At 51.8% G+C, this 15,169-nt stretch overlaps 1 protein-coding gene across 15 annotated transcripts in view; it reads right to left on the reverse strand.

Moving 5' to 3' along the window:
• The window catches only part of CAMK2G (calcium/calmodulin dependent protein kinase II gamma), a 72,219-nt gene extending 71,826 nt beyond the window's left edge, over positions 1 to 393 (reverse strand). For 7 of the 15 annotated variants that reach the window (XM_038743478.1, XM_038743475.1, XM_038743477.1 and 4 more), the window contains exon 1: positions 270 to 393. In XM_038743478.1, the coding sequence (XP_038599406.1) occupies positions 270 to 334 (65 nt within the window). In that variant the 5' untranslated portion in view covers positions 335 to 393. The remainder of the gene's footprint in view (positions 1 to 269) is intronic. The other 8 variants (XM_038743471.1, XM_038743470.1, XM_038743466.1 and 5 more) reach the window with 3 other exon arrangements.
• Between the last annotated feature and the right edge of the window lie 14,776 nt (positions 394 to 15,169).

Consider the following 15,169-nt stretch of genomic DNA (forward strand, 5'->3'; position numbering starts at 1 on the left):
TGCGTGGGGACAGACACAGACGGATGGACATACACCGAGAGAGAGAGAGAGAGACGTAGGAGCGGGTCCTGCGGGCTGGGGCGGGGCGGGGCTCGGGGGCTGCGGCGGCCGGGCCGGGAGGGAGGGAGGGGAGGAGGGAGGGAGGGGGATGCTGCGGCTGCGGGACCACTGCAGGACCCGGGGGATGGACCGACCGGCGGAGGGAGGGAAGGGAGAGAGGGAGAGAGAGAGAGAGAGCGGGGGGCACCGGGGGCACCGCGGGCCCGTACTTGCCGAGCTCCTCGTAGAGCTGGTAGTCGTCGGTGAAGCGGGTGCAGGTGGCGGTGGTGGCCATGCTGGCGGCGGGGCCCGCCGGGCGCGATGCCCACTCCCCGCCCGCCCCGACCCCCGGGACCCCACAGGACCGGACCCCACCGGACCGGAGGGCGCTGCCACGGCCACGCCGGCCACCGGCCGCCGGCCCCGACCCGAGCGGCGGGAGGAGGAGGAGGCGGAGGAGGAGGAGGCGGAGGAGGAGGAGGAGGAGGAGGCGGAGGAGGGCAGGGGAGGGGAGGGGGCGGGCGGAGGAGGAGGAGGGGGAGGAGGAGGGGGAGGAGACGGGGCAGCACCGCGAGACTTTACCGGGGAGAAAGGGAGGGGCGCCCGCCCCCCGCGCCCCTCCCCCGGCTCCGCCCCAACGGGGTGACCGGGGACTGTCCCCGCCACCTCCTTAGCCCGCGGTCCGGTCCGTCCGGTCCCTGCCTTGCCCTGCCCGGCCCTGCCCAGAGGCTGCCTCACACACACCGAGACCCGGGAACCCCGACCGGCACGGGGACCACGGGGCCACGGGCCACGGGCCCTCTGCTCTGCCCCGCTCTGCTCTGCTCTGGCCCCTCTGCTCTGCCCCTCTCTGCACTGCCCGCTCTGCTCTCTCTGCCCTTCCCTCTGCTTTGCTGTCTGCTCTGCTCTGCTCTGCTCTGCCCTTCCCTCGGCTTTGCTCTCTGCTCTGCTCTGCTCTGCCCTGCTCTGTCTGCTCTGCCCTCTCTCCTCTGCCCTCTGCTCTGTCTGCTCTGCCCCCTCTGCTCTGCCCCTTCTGTTCTGCCCCCTCCTCTGCCCTCTCTGCTCTGCCCCTTCTGTTCTGCCCCCTCCTCTCCCTCTGCCCTCTGCTCTCCCCCTTCTGTTCTGCCCCCTACTCTGCCCTCTCTCCTCTGCTTCTCTCCTCTGCTCTGCCCTGCCCCCTGCTCTGCCCTCTCTGCCCTTCCCTCTGCTTTGCTCTGTCTGCTCTGCCCTGCCCCCTCTGCTCTGCCCTCCCTCCTCTGCCCTCTGCTTTCTCTGCTCTGCCCTGCCACCTCTGCTCTGCCCCTTCTGTTCTGCCCTCTGCTCTGCCCTCTCTCCTCTGCCCCTTCTGTTCTGCCCTCTCTCCTCTGCCCTCTGCTCTGCCCCTTCTGCTCTGCCTCCTGCTCTGCCCCCTCTGCCCTGCCCTCTCTCCTCGGCCCCCTGCTTTGCTCTGTCTACTCTGCTCTGTCTACTCTGCCCTGCCCTCTCTCCTCTGCCCCCTGCTCTGCTCTGTCTACTCTGCTCTGTCTACTCTGCCCTGCCCCCTCTGCCCTGCCCTGTCTCCTCTGCCCTCTGCTCTGCCCCTTCTGTTCTGCCCCCTGCTCTGCCCTCTCTCCTCTGCCCTCTGCTCTGCTCTGTCTGCTCTGCCTTGCCCCCTCTGCTCTGCCCTCTCTCCTCTGCCCTCTGCTCTGCTCTGTCTACTCTGCCCTGCCCCCTCTGCTCTGCCCTCTCTCCTCTGCTGTCTGCTCTGCCCTGCCCCCTCTGCTCTGCCCTCTCTCCTCTGCCCCTTCTGTTCTGCCCCCTCTGTTCCACCCCTGCTCTGCCCTCTCTGCTCTGCCCTCTCTCCTCTGCCCCTTCTGTTCTGCCCCCTCTGTTCCACCCCTGCTCTGCCCTCTCTGCTCTGCCCTCTCTCCTCTGCCCCTTCTGTTCTGCCCCCTCTGTTCCACCCCTGCTCTGCCCTCTCTGCTCTGCCCTCTCTGCTCTGCCCTCTGGCCCCTGCAGCTGCAACCCCGAGCCCTAAGGCCTTCAGGAATGCAGAGTTGTCAGCAGGGAAGTTTGCCTTGGCCCCTTTGGCTGGGGCAGTGGACCAGGTCCATAGAAACCCCACCATCTCCTCCACCACCACCACCATCTTTATTCTCACCATTGGACCGGGTCAAATCCATGGAAACCCCACCACCACCTTTATCCCCATTCTCAGGGTACTGAAGGCACAGCTAACGGAGACAGGTCCCTTCTTTGGAGGAGATGATCGTCCAAAGACTAACTTCAGGAGAGCATTCTCTCAGGACCTTCATGTGCAGAAGACTTGTCTGCCAACTCTGTTATATTGCACTCTCCCAAGTGCTTAGTACAGTGCTCTGCATACCATAAGCACTCAATAAATACCGTTGATCGCTTGATTTGTGGGTGAAAAACCCAACAAGAAGGGAGAAGATTGCACGGTGCCTCAGCGCTTAGTACGTAGTTAAGCGTTTAGCAAATCCCATAATTATGATTATTGCACAGAAGAAGAGATAGGTTTAGGATGGAGCCCTTCAATCCATCAATCGATCATATTTTTTGAGCACATACTGTGTGCAGAGCACTTTGGGAGAGTACAGTGCAATAGAGTTGGTAGACACGTTCCCCGCCCACCACAAGCTTCATCTCCCTTTCATCCACAGCAGTTTCCAGAAGTTGATGGGAGAAAGGAGAGAGGGTGTCTCAGAGCCCTAGAGCTTCAGGGGACGAGAGAACAGGTATCTGGGAATAAGAAAGTGAATGGAGGTAGCAGGGGAAAGGGAAAAAGCCGTCGCAAAAGAGGAACAGGCTGGGCAGGTTCTGGACCTGCCCAGGCAGCTGCGCATCTAGGTACAGGTCAGAGACAACTGAGTTGAGGAGGGTGCAGTCCTTTTCGGCAGGGACATGATTGCACGAGGCCATCCGCTGAGAGCTGGCTGGGCTGGGCCGAGTGAGCCCACTCTTTTAGACTGTGAGCCCACCGATGGGTAGGGACTGTCTCTATATGTTGCCAACTTGTACTTCCCAAGCGCTTAGCACAGTGCTCTACACACAGAAAGTGCTCAATAAATACGATTGATTGATTGATTGATTGCTTTGCAGGGGGGCAACTCCTCAAGAGCTGAAAGGAAGGGACACAGTCAGAGAGATGCGGACTCATTACCCGGGCTCTCCGGGGCCGACTCTTAGGCCAAGCTTGGGCCGGTTACCCAGTGGTGGCCGGGTGGCCACTGCTGCCCGGGGCCCTCACCCCAGCCCTGGTTTAGTGGTCACACCAGCTATCCGAGTGGAAGGCTGATTTATCCTTAAAAGCCAGACCCAAGCAGAGACCAAATGGATCGGGTGGTCCCCAGGGATAGGAAGAGGTGCAAAGGCAATAAAGCAATTTAATGGAACTCTGTCCTCCCAGGGATCCCTGGGGGCAGATGCCTGGGAGAGGGTTAGCAGTAATCACACCCAGCCCTTGCCCAGAATATCAGGAAGTAATTCTGTGGGGAATGAGACCATTTCCTAGATTGAAGTGGGAGTGGTGAGCCAGGACCCCAGGGAACACAGCCTTAAAAATCCTAATTTTCACCGACTACTCAGAGTATAGACGGTCAGGCTCCACGCATGCAGCAGTTCGTGGGTGCGGGGGAACAGAGAACCCTAGGGATTCTTCCTTATCAGATTGTTGGCCTTACAGATATTAATGCAGTACTCTGCCTACTGTGGACAGATGCCCAGTAGATACCTGCTGACAACTTGATGATCCCTGCCATCATCAGTTGCCCTCAGCGTATATTTCCAAATGGACAAACATCCAGGAACCGGCCCTCTGGCTGAGAAAGTGGCTACCTTCTAATCGATGGCGAACCAGCCCCTCCTAAAATGGGAACTGCATCATTATTGGGAGCGAGCCCCTGGGAGCCTTGTGACCGGGCAGCTGGGAAGAGAGGGGAGGGGGCCTGACTCCCAGCCATCCTCACCTCAGTGGGAATGGTTGTCTTCCCTTCCCACGAGGTTTCCTCCAACCCCTGAGCAATAAAAAGAAAATCATGTAAAAAGAATAAAAATACTTTAGTGGAATTGGGCACAGATCGAATCCTCCCTAGGTCATAGTGGATATTCTAGCCATAGCCGATGTTCCTTGCTGATGCTGGGTCAGGAGGTCAGGAGGAGGTCAGGATCTGATCTGGGTGTGAACACTCTTAATACTCTGCAGTTTCCAGAGATTACCCCTCATCTACCTTCATGACTTTCTCCTCCTTTCTCCTCTTTTACATGATGGCAGGGATCATGTCTACCAACTCTGTAGCATGGTGATAATATTAATAATAATGTATTTGTTAAGCGCTTACTATGTGCAAAGCACTGTTCTAAGTGCTACTTTCTTTCCCTAGCACATAGTACAGTGTTCTGCACACAATAAGAGCTCAATAAGTGCCATTGGTTGATTGATCGATTGGGTGGAAGGAACAAGGAGAAACAAGGAAAGGGAAGCAACAGGCCGTGCCTATACTTACCTGCCTGGCTGTAGAGTATGCAATCCTGGGATTCTCACCTCTGGTGCCAATTTTTCGTTTTTACTTGTGGGATGAGGGTGAAAAAAGGGCGGGGCTTTTATGGGTGGAAAGGGAGCAAAAAGAACAATGTTTAGGAGTGGCAACAAACCCAATTAGTAACAAGCCAGAAGGACTTAATTTGAGGTCTTTTCATCCTCTCTCGAATTCACTTAGCTCCTTCACTTTTGCTCAAATATGGCTGGTAAATTGAAATGAGAGAGGTTGAAAACCCAGCCCAAAAAGCTAAGGTGGAGAAAACAATGGTTTCAACTGGAAATCAAGGAGGGCAGTCTAATCTCACCTCCCCAGCCCCTTCCCCACCCCTGTCAAGGGTCTTAGTCTTCACAGAGCTCCCTAGATAGTTTTTCTTTATGATTTACTCTTGCCTAAGGGGCACACCCTACACTGGGAGTCCCCAGATACAAAGAATAATTCACATCCCGTGTGTGAATATATTTGGTATTGCGTTTGGGTTTGAAATGAATGATATTTCTGAGGGGGAGGAATTTGAAGAGAATGGTGATGAGGAATTATTCAGAAGGAATTAGTGTGAAGAATTTTAGTTTGATGGGATAGAGTTCAGCCCTTCCAAGGCTAGGGGGGCGGCGTGGGTGAAATATTTGAGTTGAGGGGAAATAACAATCGTTAGTAGGGGAAAATATGAGGGGGAGGAGAGTTTGAGGCGTAAGGGCAGTCGGCTGAGGAAAAGAGAAGACAATGGAGGGAAAGAGAAAACTTGAAAAGTAATCAAAGATAGGTGAACCATTGAGAGTAAAGAGGGTATTTGGGGAGAATTTGGGCTGTCTCACAGGCCCGTGATCTTGGTGTTATCCTTGACTCATCTCTCTCCTTCAACCCGCATATTCAATCCGTTACCAAATCTTGTGCGTTCAACCTTCACAATATCGTTAAAATCCCCCATTTCCCCTCCATCCAAACTGCTGCTACCTCATTAATCCAAACACTGATCCTATACCGCCTTGATGACTGTATCAGCTTCTTTGCTGACCTCCCTGTCTCCTGTCTCTCCCCACGACAGTCCATGTTTCACTCTGCTGCCCAGATCATCTTTCTGCAAAAAACATTCAGTCCATGTTTCCCCACTCCTCAAGAACCTCCAAATGGTTCCCCAACCACCTCCACAGTGAACAGAAACACCCTACCTTTGGCTTTAAAGCACTCAGTCACTTTGCCCCCTCCCACTTACCTCCCTGATTTCCTATTACAACCCAGCCCACACACTTCAATCCTCTAATGCCAACCCATTTATTGTATCTCAATCTCATCTACCTCATCACCTACCTCTCACCCACATCCTGCCTCTGGCCTGGAATGCCTTCCTTCTTCATATGCAACAGACTATCCCTCTCCCCACCTTCAAAGCCTTACCGAAGGCACGTCTCCTCCAAGAGGCCTTCCCTGACTAGGCCCTCCTTTCCTCTTCTCTCATTCCCTTCTGTTTCTCCCCCCCCCCCCCACCTTGTTCTTGGATTGTGCCCTGTTTCACCCCTCCCTCAGCCCCACAGCTCTTGTGTGCATATTTATAATAATAATAATAATAATAACGTGGTATTTGTTAAGCGCTTACTATGTGCCAAGCACTCTTCTAAGCGCTGGGGTAGGTACACGGTAATCAGGTTGTCCCAAGTGGGGCTCACAGTCTTAATCCCCATTTTACAGAAGAGGTATTTATATTTATTTCTATTAATGTCTGTCTTCCCCTCTAGACTGGGAGCTCGCTATGGACAGGAAACATGTCTACAGTGACTCTCCCAAGTGTTTATTACAGTGCTCCGTTAAACACTCAACAAATACAACTGATTGATTGAAAGGGACTAAGGTTTTAGAAGGGGAAGGACTGGGATATTTGGGGTGAGAAGTTAAGGCACAGGGGGAGAAGGCCAAGATATTAAAGGCGAGAATGAAGGATTTGAGAGGATGGAGAAATATATGGAAAAAAAGGGGAGCTACTTCGGACAAAGGGTCATTTTGGGGTGGAATTAAAGGAACAGAAGAACGAGGAAGAGCGTGGTGTGTGGAGCCACCTAGCGGTATCTCACGGAAAAGCAGGAGAGGAGGGGGTGGAGACCGCAGGCCGTGGGAGTTGGAATAGTAATAGTAATAATAAAAATAATAATTGTGGCATTTGTTAAGCGCTTACTATGTGCCAGACATTGCACTAATTGCTGGGGTGCATGCGAGCAAATCGAGTTGGCCACAGTCCCTGTCCCGCGTGGGGCTCACCCTCTCAATCCCCGTTTTACAGCTGAGGGAACTGAGGCACGGAGAAGTGAAGTGACTTGCCCAAGGCCATACAGCGGATAAGTGGTGGACCTGAGATTAGAACCCATGACCTTCTGACTGCCGGGCCCGGGCTCTGTCCTCGGCATCGTGCTGCTTCCCTTCTTGGAAGAGGCCGAGAGTGAGGGGTGAGGAGCGTGAGAGAGGCTGGGAGAGGGCAAGAGTGAGAGAGGGTGATGAGAATGCGATTGTGATTTAGGAAAGGGTGAAAGTGTCAGGGAGAGTGATGAGTGGGTCAGGAAAAGTGATGGGAACAGGGAGAGTAATGGGGATGAGAGTAAGTCCCAGGGGAGCATGAATGTAGCTCACACTCTGTTGTGGCAACAGCGTTCCCAGTAGCACTAGTTTGTTGAGTCCTGAAGCTCAGAAGAGGCCTCCCTGCAAATTTAGCTCAATGCATTCCTCTGACCAGCTCACCATTGGAAAAGAGAAGGAGCAGTGTGGCCTAGTAGATAGAGCACCGGCCTGAGAGTCAGCAGGATCTGGGTTCTAATCCCAGCTCTGCCACTTGTCCTGCTGTGTGAACTTGGGCAAATCTCTTAACTTCTCTGTATCTCAGTTACCTCGCAAGTAAAATGGGGATTAAGACTATGAGCTCCATGTGGGACATGGATTGTGTCCAACCTGAATAGCTTGTAAATACCTCAGCACTTAGTACAGTGCCTGGCGCTTAATAAAAAACCCCAAATTCCCACAATTAGAGGGAGGCCAGACCCCTATCCCTGACCTCGTCAGATTATCCTCAGAACTAAGGTGCATTCTAATTCAATACCTGATTGTTGAGCGGTCCTCTAGACTGTAAGCTTGTTGTGGGCAGGGAACATGTTTACCGACTCTGTTATATTGTTCTCTTCCAAGTGCTTAGTACAGGGCTCTGCACCCAGTAAGTGCTGAATAACTAGGATTGATTGACCCCGCTGCGCAAGAAAGCCATCTCCAGCTTCTCTTGAGAACCCCACACAGCTTCAGCAGCCCAGCAGGCCTATCCAAGGAAGGAAGAGCCAGGACTCAAAGGGCAAAACTCCACAAACATGAGAGACAAGAGGGGATCCTCCCTCGGCGATGATCCAGACCCCCAGTCTAGAAGCTGTTGATGCTATGTAAACAGGTCAGGGAAAATGTTTTATAAGACTGTAAGCTCCTTATGGGCAGGGAATGTGTCTGTTTATTGTTGTATTGTACTCTCTCTAGAGCTTAGTACAGTACTCCACACGTAGTAAGCGCTCAATAAATATGATCAATTGAAGGAATGAATGAACCAATACTCTTACCCGGTTCTGAGAAGAACCTAGAAGGGCAACCAGAGGTGGGGAAGCACCCATTCTGGGCCCTTGCCAGAACACCTCTCTTTCTCCAAATGATTAAGTTTGCTGCTGTCAGAAGCAAGGCACAGAGGCACGGAGGTAAGAAGAGGAAATGGACTTTGTATCATAGAGATCATTGGGGCTGTCAAGGGAACCCCACAGATAATGATATTCTCTTCCTCATTTTTAACATGACTCTAATTTGGGTTAAATAATAGTAATAATACTTGTACTTCCCAAGCGCTTAGTACAGTGCTCAGCACACAGTAAGTGCTCAATAAATACGATTAATTGATTGATTGATTGATTGATAATAATAATGGTATCTATTAAGTGCTTACTATGTGCAAAGCACTGTTCTAAGCGCTGGGGAGGTTACAAGGTGATCAGGTTGTCCCACCTGGGGTTCACAGTCTCCATCCCCACTTTCCAGATGAGGTGACTGAGGCACAGAGAAGTTAAGTGACTTGCTCAAGGTCACACAGCTAAGTGGCGGAGCTGGCATTTGCACCCATGACCTCCGACTCCAAAGCCCGGGCTCTTTCCACTGAGCCACGCTGCTTCTCTGGAGCAAAGCTTAAAACGCCTTTTTTAAGGCTTCTGAAGAAAGAAGAGTCCATCCTGGAATTAGAATTGCTATTCACACAGGAGGGGAGGCCAAGGAGGGCTTCGAAGACGCTCGGGGCCGAGCGCCCCTTGTGACAGTTACTACTCTTGTCCACCAGGGGCCGCCCCGGGCCCATTTTCGGTGAACCAGCTGTCTTGGCTGCACTAGTCATTCACTTTTTTATTTTTGATGGCCTTTATTAAGCGCTTACTATGTGTCTTTGTCCAGAAACGCTCTGGGCATGTTACACCCCTCCTCAAAACTCTCCAGTGGCTCCCAATCAATCTGCGCATCAGGCAGAAACTCCTCACCCTGGGCTTCCAGGCTGTCCATCCCCTCGCCCCCTCCTACCTCCCCTCCCTTCTCTCCTTCTCCAGCCCAGCCCGCACCCTCCGAGCCTCTGCCGCTAATCTCCTCACCGTTAGGCCTCGTTCTCGCCTGTCCCGCCGTCGACCCCCGGCCCACGTCCTCCCCCTGGCCTGGAATGCCCTCCTTCTGCCCATCCGCCAAGCTAGCTCTCTTCCTCCCTTCAAGGCCCTACTGAGAGCTCACTTCCTCCAGGAGGCCTTCCCACTGAGCCCCTTCCTTCCTCTCCCCCTCGTCCCCCTCTCCATCCCCCCATCTTACCTCCTTCCCTTCCCCACAGCACCTGTATATATGTATATATGTTTGTACGTATTTATTACTCTATTTATCTTACTTGTACATATCTATTCTATTTTATTTTGTTAGTATGTTTGGTTTTGTTCTCCGTCTCCCCCTTCTAGACTGTGAGCCCGCTGTTGGGACTGTCTCTATGTGTTGCCGACTTGTACTTCCCAAGAGCTTAGTACAGTGCTCTGCACACAGTAAGCGCTCAATAAATACAATTGATTGATTGCAAAGCACTGTTCTAAGCGCTGGGGAGGTTACAAGGTGATCAGGTTGCCCCACAGGGGGATCACGGTCTTCATCCCCATTTTCCAGATGAGGGAACTGAGGCCCAGAGAAGTGAAGTGACTTGCCCAAAGTCACACAGCTGACAATTGGCGGAGTCGGCATTTGAACCCACGACCTCCAACTCCAAAGCCCGTGCTCTTTCCACTGAGCCACACTGCTCCTCGCTTATTCATCGCTTATTCCTCTCCATCCCCCCATCTTACCTCCTTCCCTTCCCCACAGCACCTGTATATATGTATATATGTTTGTACGTATTTATTACTCTATTTATTTATCTTACTTGTACACATCTATTCTATTTATTTTATTTTGTTAGTATGTTTGGTTTTGTTCTCTGTCTCCCCCTTCTAGACTGTGAGCCCGCTGTTGGGTAGGGACTGTCTCTATGTGTTGCTGACTTGTACTTCCCAAGCGCTTAGTACAGGGATCTGCACACAGTAAGCGCTCAATAAATGCAATTGATTGACTGATTATTCAATCGAATTTATTGAATGCTTTTTGTGTGCAGAGCTCTGGACTAAGCACTTGGCAAGTACAATTCAGCAACAATTAGAAACAATCCCGCACAGTCCCTAGGTTCTGCCGTCCATTACCTTAAATTATACTTGAGAAGCGCTCCCATTTTACAGATGAGGGAACTGAGCTACAGAGAAGTTAACTTGCCCAAGATCAGACAGCAGACAAGTGGCAGAACTGGGATTAGAACTCAGGTCCTTCTGACTCCCAAGCTCATATTCTTTTCATTCATTGATTCAATCGTATTTATTGAGCACTTACTGTGTGGAGAGCACTGTACTAAGCGCTTGGGAAGTACAAGTCGGCAACATATAGAGATGGTCCCTACCGAACAACGGGCTCACAGTCTAGAAGTCTTTTCAGTAGACAACACTGCTTCTCTGCCCTTCCTGCCCTGGGAGTTTCCTCAGGCCTTATTTCTCCTCCCAAAAGGCCACCCCAGCCAGCGTGGCCACAGCGCACCAGCATTTGGAATTATGATTCCCCACATAACTTCCCTTCCCCTTCCCGGGTACCGGATAGGGGAAGGGGAGTCGTACCACCTCAGTCGTACCCACTGAGTCGTACCCTCACCGTACCTCGTTCTCCTCACCGTACCTCGTTCTCGCCTGTCCTGCCATCGACCCCCGGCCCACGTCATCCCCCTAGCCTGGAATGCCCTCCCTCTGCCCATCCGCCAAGCTAGCCTTCTTCCTCCCTTCAAGGCCCTACTGAGAGCTCACCTCCTCCAGGAGGCCTTCCCACACTGAGCCCCTTCCTTCCTCTCCCCCTCATCCCCCTCTCCATCCCCCCATCTTACCTCTTTCCCTTCCCCACAGCACCTGTATATATGTACATATGCTTGTACATATTTATTACTCTATTTATTTATTTATTTATTTATTTTACTTGTACATATCTATTCTATTTATTTTATTTTGTTAGTATGTTTGGTTTTGTTCTCTGTCTCCCCCTTTTAGACTGTGAGCCCACTGTTGGGTAGGGACTGTCTCTATATGTTGCCAACTTGTACTTCCCAAGTGCTTAGTACAGTGCTCTGCACACAGTAAGCGCTCAATAAATACGATTGATGATGATAGGGGGTACAGGAGCTAAGGGCTCTAGTGCTAGCTCCAGGGAATTCTTGGGAAAGCTCATGGCCTTCTGGAGCAGTTAAAATGTTCCCACACAGTTCCAGGCTCCAGCTCCCCAAAAACTTCCCTTCCAAGTCCATTTGCTATTCAAAGAGGAGAGGATTTTAGTACATGGCAGAGTCCTGACAGAGGCCTTCTCTCCCTTTCAGTCATCTTCTTGCTCTCCCTCTTTTGTCTCTCAGAGTGCATCTAAGGTTCCCTTTCTTAGGGCTCCTGATTGAGGTTTCTCTGGGAAAGTTTGTTAAGTGCTTACTATGTGCCAGGCAGTGTACTAAGCTCTGGGGTAGATAAATAATGATGGCATTTGTTAAGCTTTACTATGTGCAAAGCAATCAATCAATCAATCAATCAATCAATCATATTTATTGAGCGCTTACTGTGTGCAGAGCACTGTACCAAGTGCTTGGGAAGTACAAGTTGGCGACATATAGAGACAGTCCCTACCCAACAGTGGTCTCACAGTCTAAAAGGGAGAGACAGAGAACAAAACCAAACATACTAACAAAATAAAATAAATAGAATAGATATGTACAAGTAAAATAAATACATAAATAAATAGAGCAATAAATATGTACAAACATATATGCATATATACAGGCTGCATAGCACTGTTCTAAGCGCTGGGAAGGTTACAAGGTGATCAGGTTGTCCCACGGGGGGCTCACAGTCTTAATCCCCATTTTACAGATGAGGAACGTTAGGCACAGAGAAGTTAAGTGACTTGCCCGAAGTCACACAGCTGACAAGTGGCGGAGCCGGAATTGGAACCCACGACCTATGACTCCAAAGCCCGGGCTTCTTTCCACTGAGTCGTAGCAGTAGTAGTGGGAATAATGATATTTACGGAGCATCCGCTGAATGCAACACACTATGTTAAGTGCTTGGGAAACTTGTTGACTGGTCGTCAGTCAATTTGGGTCCTCCTGTGTCAGGGATGTCAGAGCCCAGTGATCAGACTATTTCTGGCCAGGATTATCTGAGTCAGAGCCCCAGGGGTTGTTGGATGAGCATCAAGCCAGATGGACTCAGCTCTCTTCCACCCACAAGCGTCTCCCTCCCCCAGCTGCCTGGACGTTGCTCGGAATTTGAAACCGCCATATGCCGTAAAGGACCCTCAGCCCCTCACCATTCTTGCAGCTGCAGACCCCCTCAAACTAAATGGGTTTCGCAGTCAGGGCAGAGCGTGGCAGACCCGCCTGTGAGCTCGTCCCTCTAGATTTTGAGCTCGTTGTGGGCAGGGAATAGCACCGCTTATTGTTGTGATGTACTTTCCCAAGTGCGTAGTACAGTGCTCTGCACACAGTAACTGTTTAACAAATACGATTGAATGAATGAATGGCCTTCCCTGTGCTCTTGCCCCCTTCCTTCCCCCTCCCCACGCCGCTGGCTGCAAAGGCAGTGATCCTAGAAGACTCATCTGTCTCCTTGGCAACTCCTGCCTTCTTCTCCCTACTAATTTGCAACCGCTCTGATTCCCAACTCTCCACCTCTGTTTCTGGCCTGCCACTCACTACTAGAGGAAGGTTGTCTCAGCTGTGGACACAGCTACTGCCTTGGAGTCGTGGCTAGACCACAGACCTGGGAGTCAGAAGGTCTTGGGTTCGAATCCCGGCTCTGCCAATTGTCAGCTGTGTGACTTTGGGCATGTCACTTAACTTCTCTGTGTCTCAATTACCTCATCTGTAAAATGGGGATTAAGACTGTGAGCCCCCTGTGGGACAACCTGATTGCCTTATAACCTCCCCAGCACTTAGAACAGTGCTTTGCACATAGTAAGCACTTAATAAATGCCATTATTATTATTATACTGCCACTGCTGAGAGCGGCAGGCACCCCCAAGCTTCCTGAACGCCCCATCTACCCTAGGGGATCCAGAAACTCTTTTTCCTCTCATCACCTCCTTCCTTCTGCTGTCACCCAGCACTCTGACCCTACTCCTAACGTTCACCATGACCACTGGTCTCCAGAGAGGGTCCAAGAAGTCTCCCAGTCTAGAGGAAGCCGCAGCAAGAAGGATTTGGGGAATTTTCTGCCCGGTGGAACTTGCTGGCTTGGGACATAGCCATGTTTCCTAGACCTCAATCAGACAATGGGCAGGCTAAGCCCACCTCCTCTGCACCAGTCTCCCTGAGGCTGTCAGTGGGCATTTCCAGCCTTAAGAAATATATTACGGGAGGGAGTCCATCCCTGGGAATAGTCCTGGAGCCTGCCACCTGCCTGGCAGAAGCCTGGACACATGCCAGGGCAATACTTCCCAGCTGACTCAGGGAGTAGAAGGAGAAGGAGGAAGACGTTCCACCAGACAAGTGAAGGGAGGGGAAACTGGGGGGTGCTGACAGCTTTTCTGTTGAGCTCATCCTTTCTCAAGCATGACAGCATCACCGCAGTCAGCTAAAGAGAAGCATTTTCTATAATGGAGAGAGGAAGGGGCTCTTTCCTTCCCCGAGTTGCCCGGGGCAGAGAGAGAAAACAGGGCCCTGGAATTTTATCACCTTCCCTACCCCCTCTTTCCTAGTGATGTGGAGACTCAGATCACCAATCCTAACTCCTATAGAAGCAATCTGTAGAAGCCTATTTTTTATGGTATTTGTTAAGCATTTACTATGTGCCAGGCACTGTGCTAAATGCTGGGGTAGATACAAGTTAATCAGGTTGGACACGGTCCATGTGCCACACAGGGCTCACGGTCCTAATCCACATTTTACAAATGAGGTAACTGAGGCACAGAGAAGTGAAGTGACTTGCCAAGGTCACACAGCAGGCACGTAGTAGACTCAGGATTAGAACCCAGGTCCTTCAGACTCCCAGGCCTGTGCTCTATCCACTAGGTCACGCTGCTTCTCTACTTCCGCTATACTGCAGGACATCTCCCCTGGAAGCTTGCTCTCGGGAACACTTTAGCCTGGGCGGGAAGTTGAGGCACGGCAGAGGAAGAGGTTTATCCAGATTCCACAGTGAACAACTTGAAGAGCCGATAATAAGGTACCAAAGTCCTGTCTTAAACTCCTTCCTGCTTCCTACCAGATCTTGTTTGCACTTGTGTGAGGGGAATGGAGAGGATGCCACACCTCTCGGCCTTGTTTCTATACCTCTAAGGGAGCAGATGTCCACCCAGTTTAGTCCCCGAAGATGACTTGTCTTCTTGCCCCTCTACCCCAGCCAGAAGTCCAGCCCACCGGGACTTGTGGTGGAGTGGTTCCGGATGGCTGGCGGACCCTGTAAACATTGCTAGGGAGCAGGAGGGGGAGGCCCAAGGCCCTCCCCAAGTGGGCATGCCTGGGCATCCCAGTCAACCACACCCTTTCAGAGCCTCTCCCAAACTGTTTCCCTCTCCAGGAGCACCTGGGGCTGTGAGGCGGTGGGGGAAGGGCTCCTCAGAGACCATGAGAGGAGAAGGGAAGGCAGTAAGGGTGCCAACTCTACTTGCCACCTGATCCTCTAGACTCGTTGTGGGCAGGGACGTGTCTTCCAACTCTGTTACATTGTGCTTTCCCAAGTACGGCGCTCTGCGCACAGTAAGCACTCAATAAATGATGATGATGCTGATGATGGTATTTGTTAAGCGCTTACTATGTGCCAAGCACTGTTCTAAGCGCTGGGGGGAATACAAGGTATTCAGGTTGTCCCGCATAGGGCTTACGGTCTTAATCCCCATTTTACAGATGAGGGGACTGAGGCACAGAGAAGTGAAGTGACTTTCCCAGAGTCACACAGCTGACAAGTGGCGGAGCAGGGATTAGAACCCATGACCCCAGACTCCCAAGCCCGTGCTCTTTCCATTGAGCC

Source organism: Tachyglossus aculeatus, chromosome 3 (genome assembly GCF_015852505.1).
Source record: "Tachyglossus aculeatus isolate mTacAcu1 chromosome 3, mTacAcu1.pri, whole genome shotgun sequence".
Classification (NCBI taxonomy): Eukaryota; Metazoa; Chordata; class Mammalia; order Monotremata; family Tachyglossidae; genus Tachyglossus; species Tachyglossus aculeatus.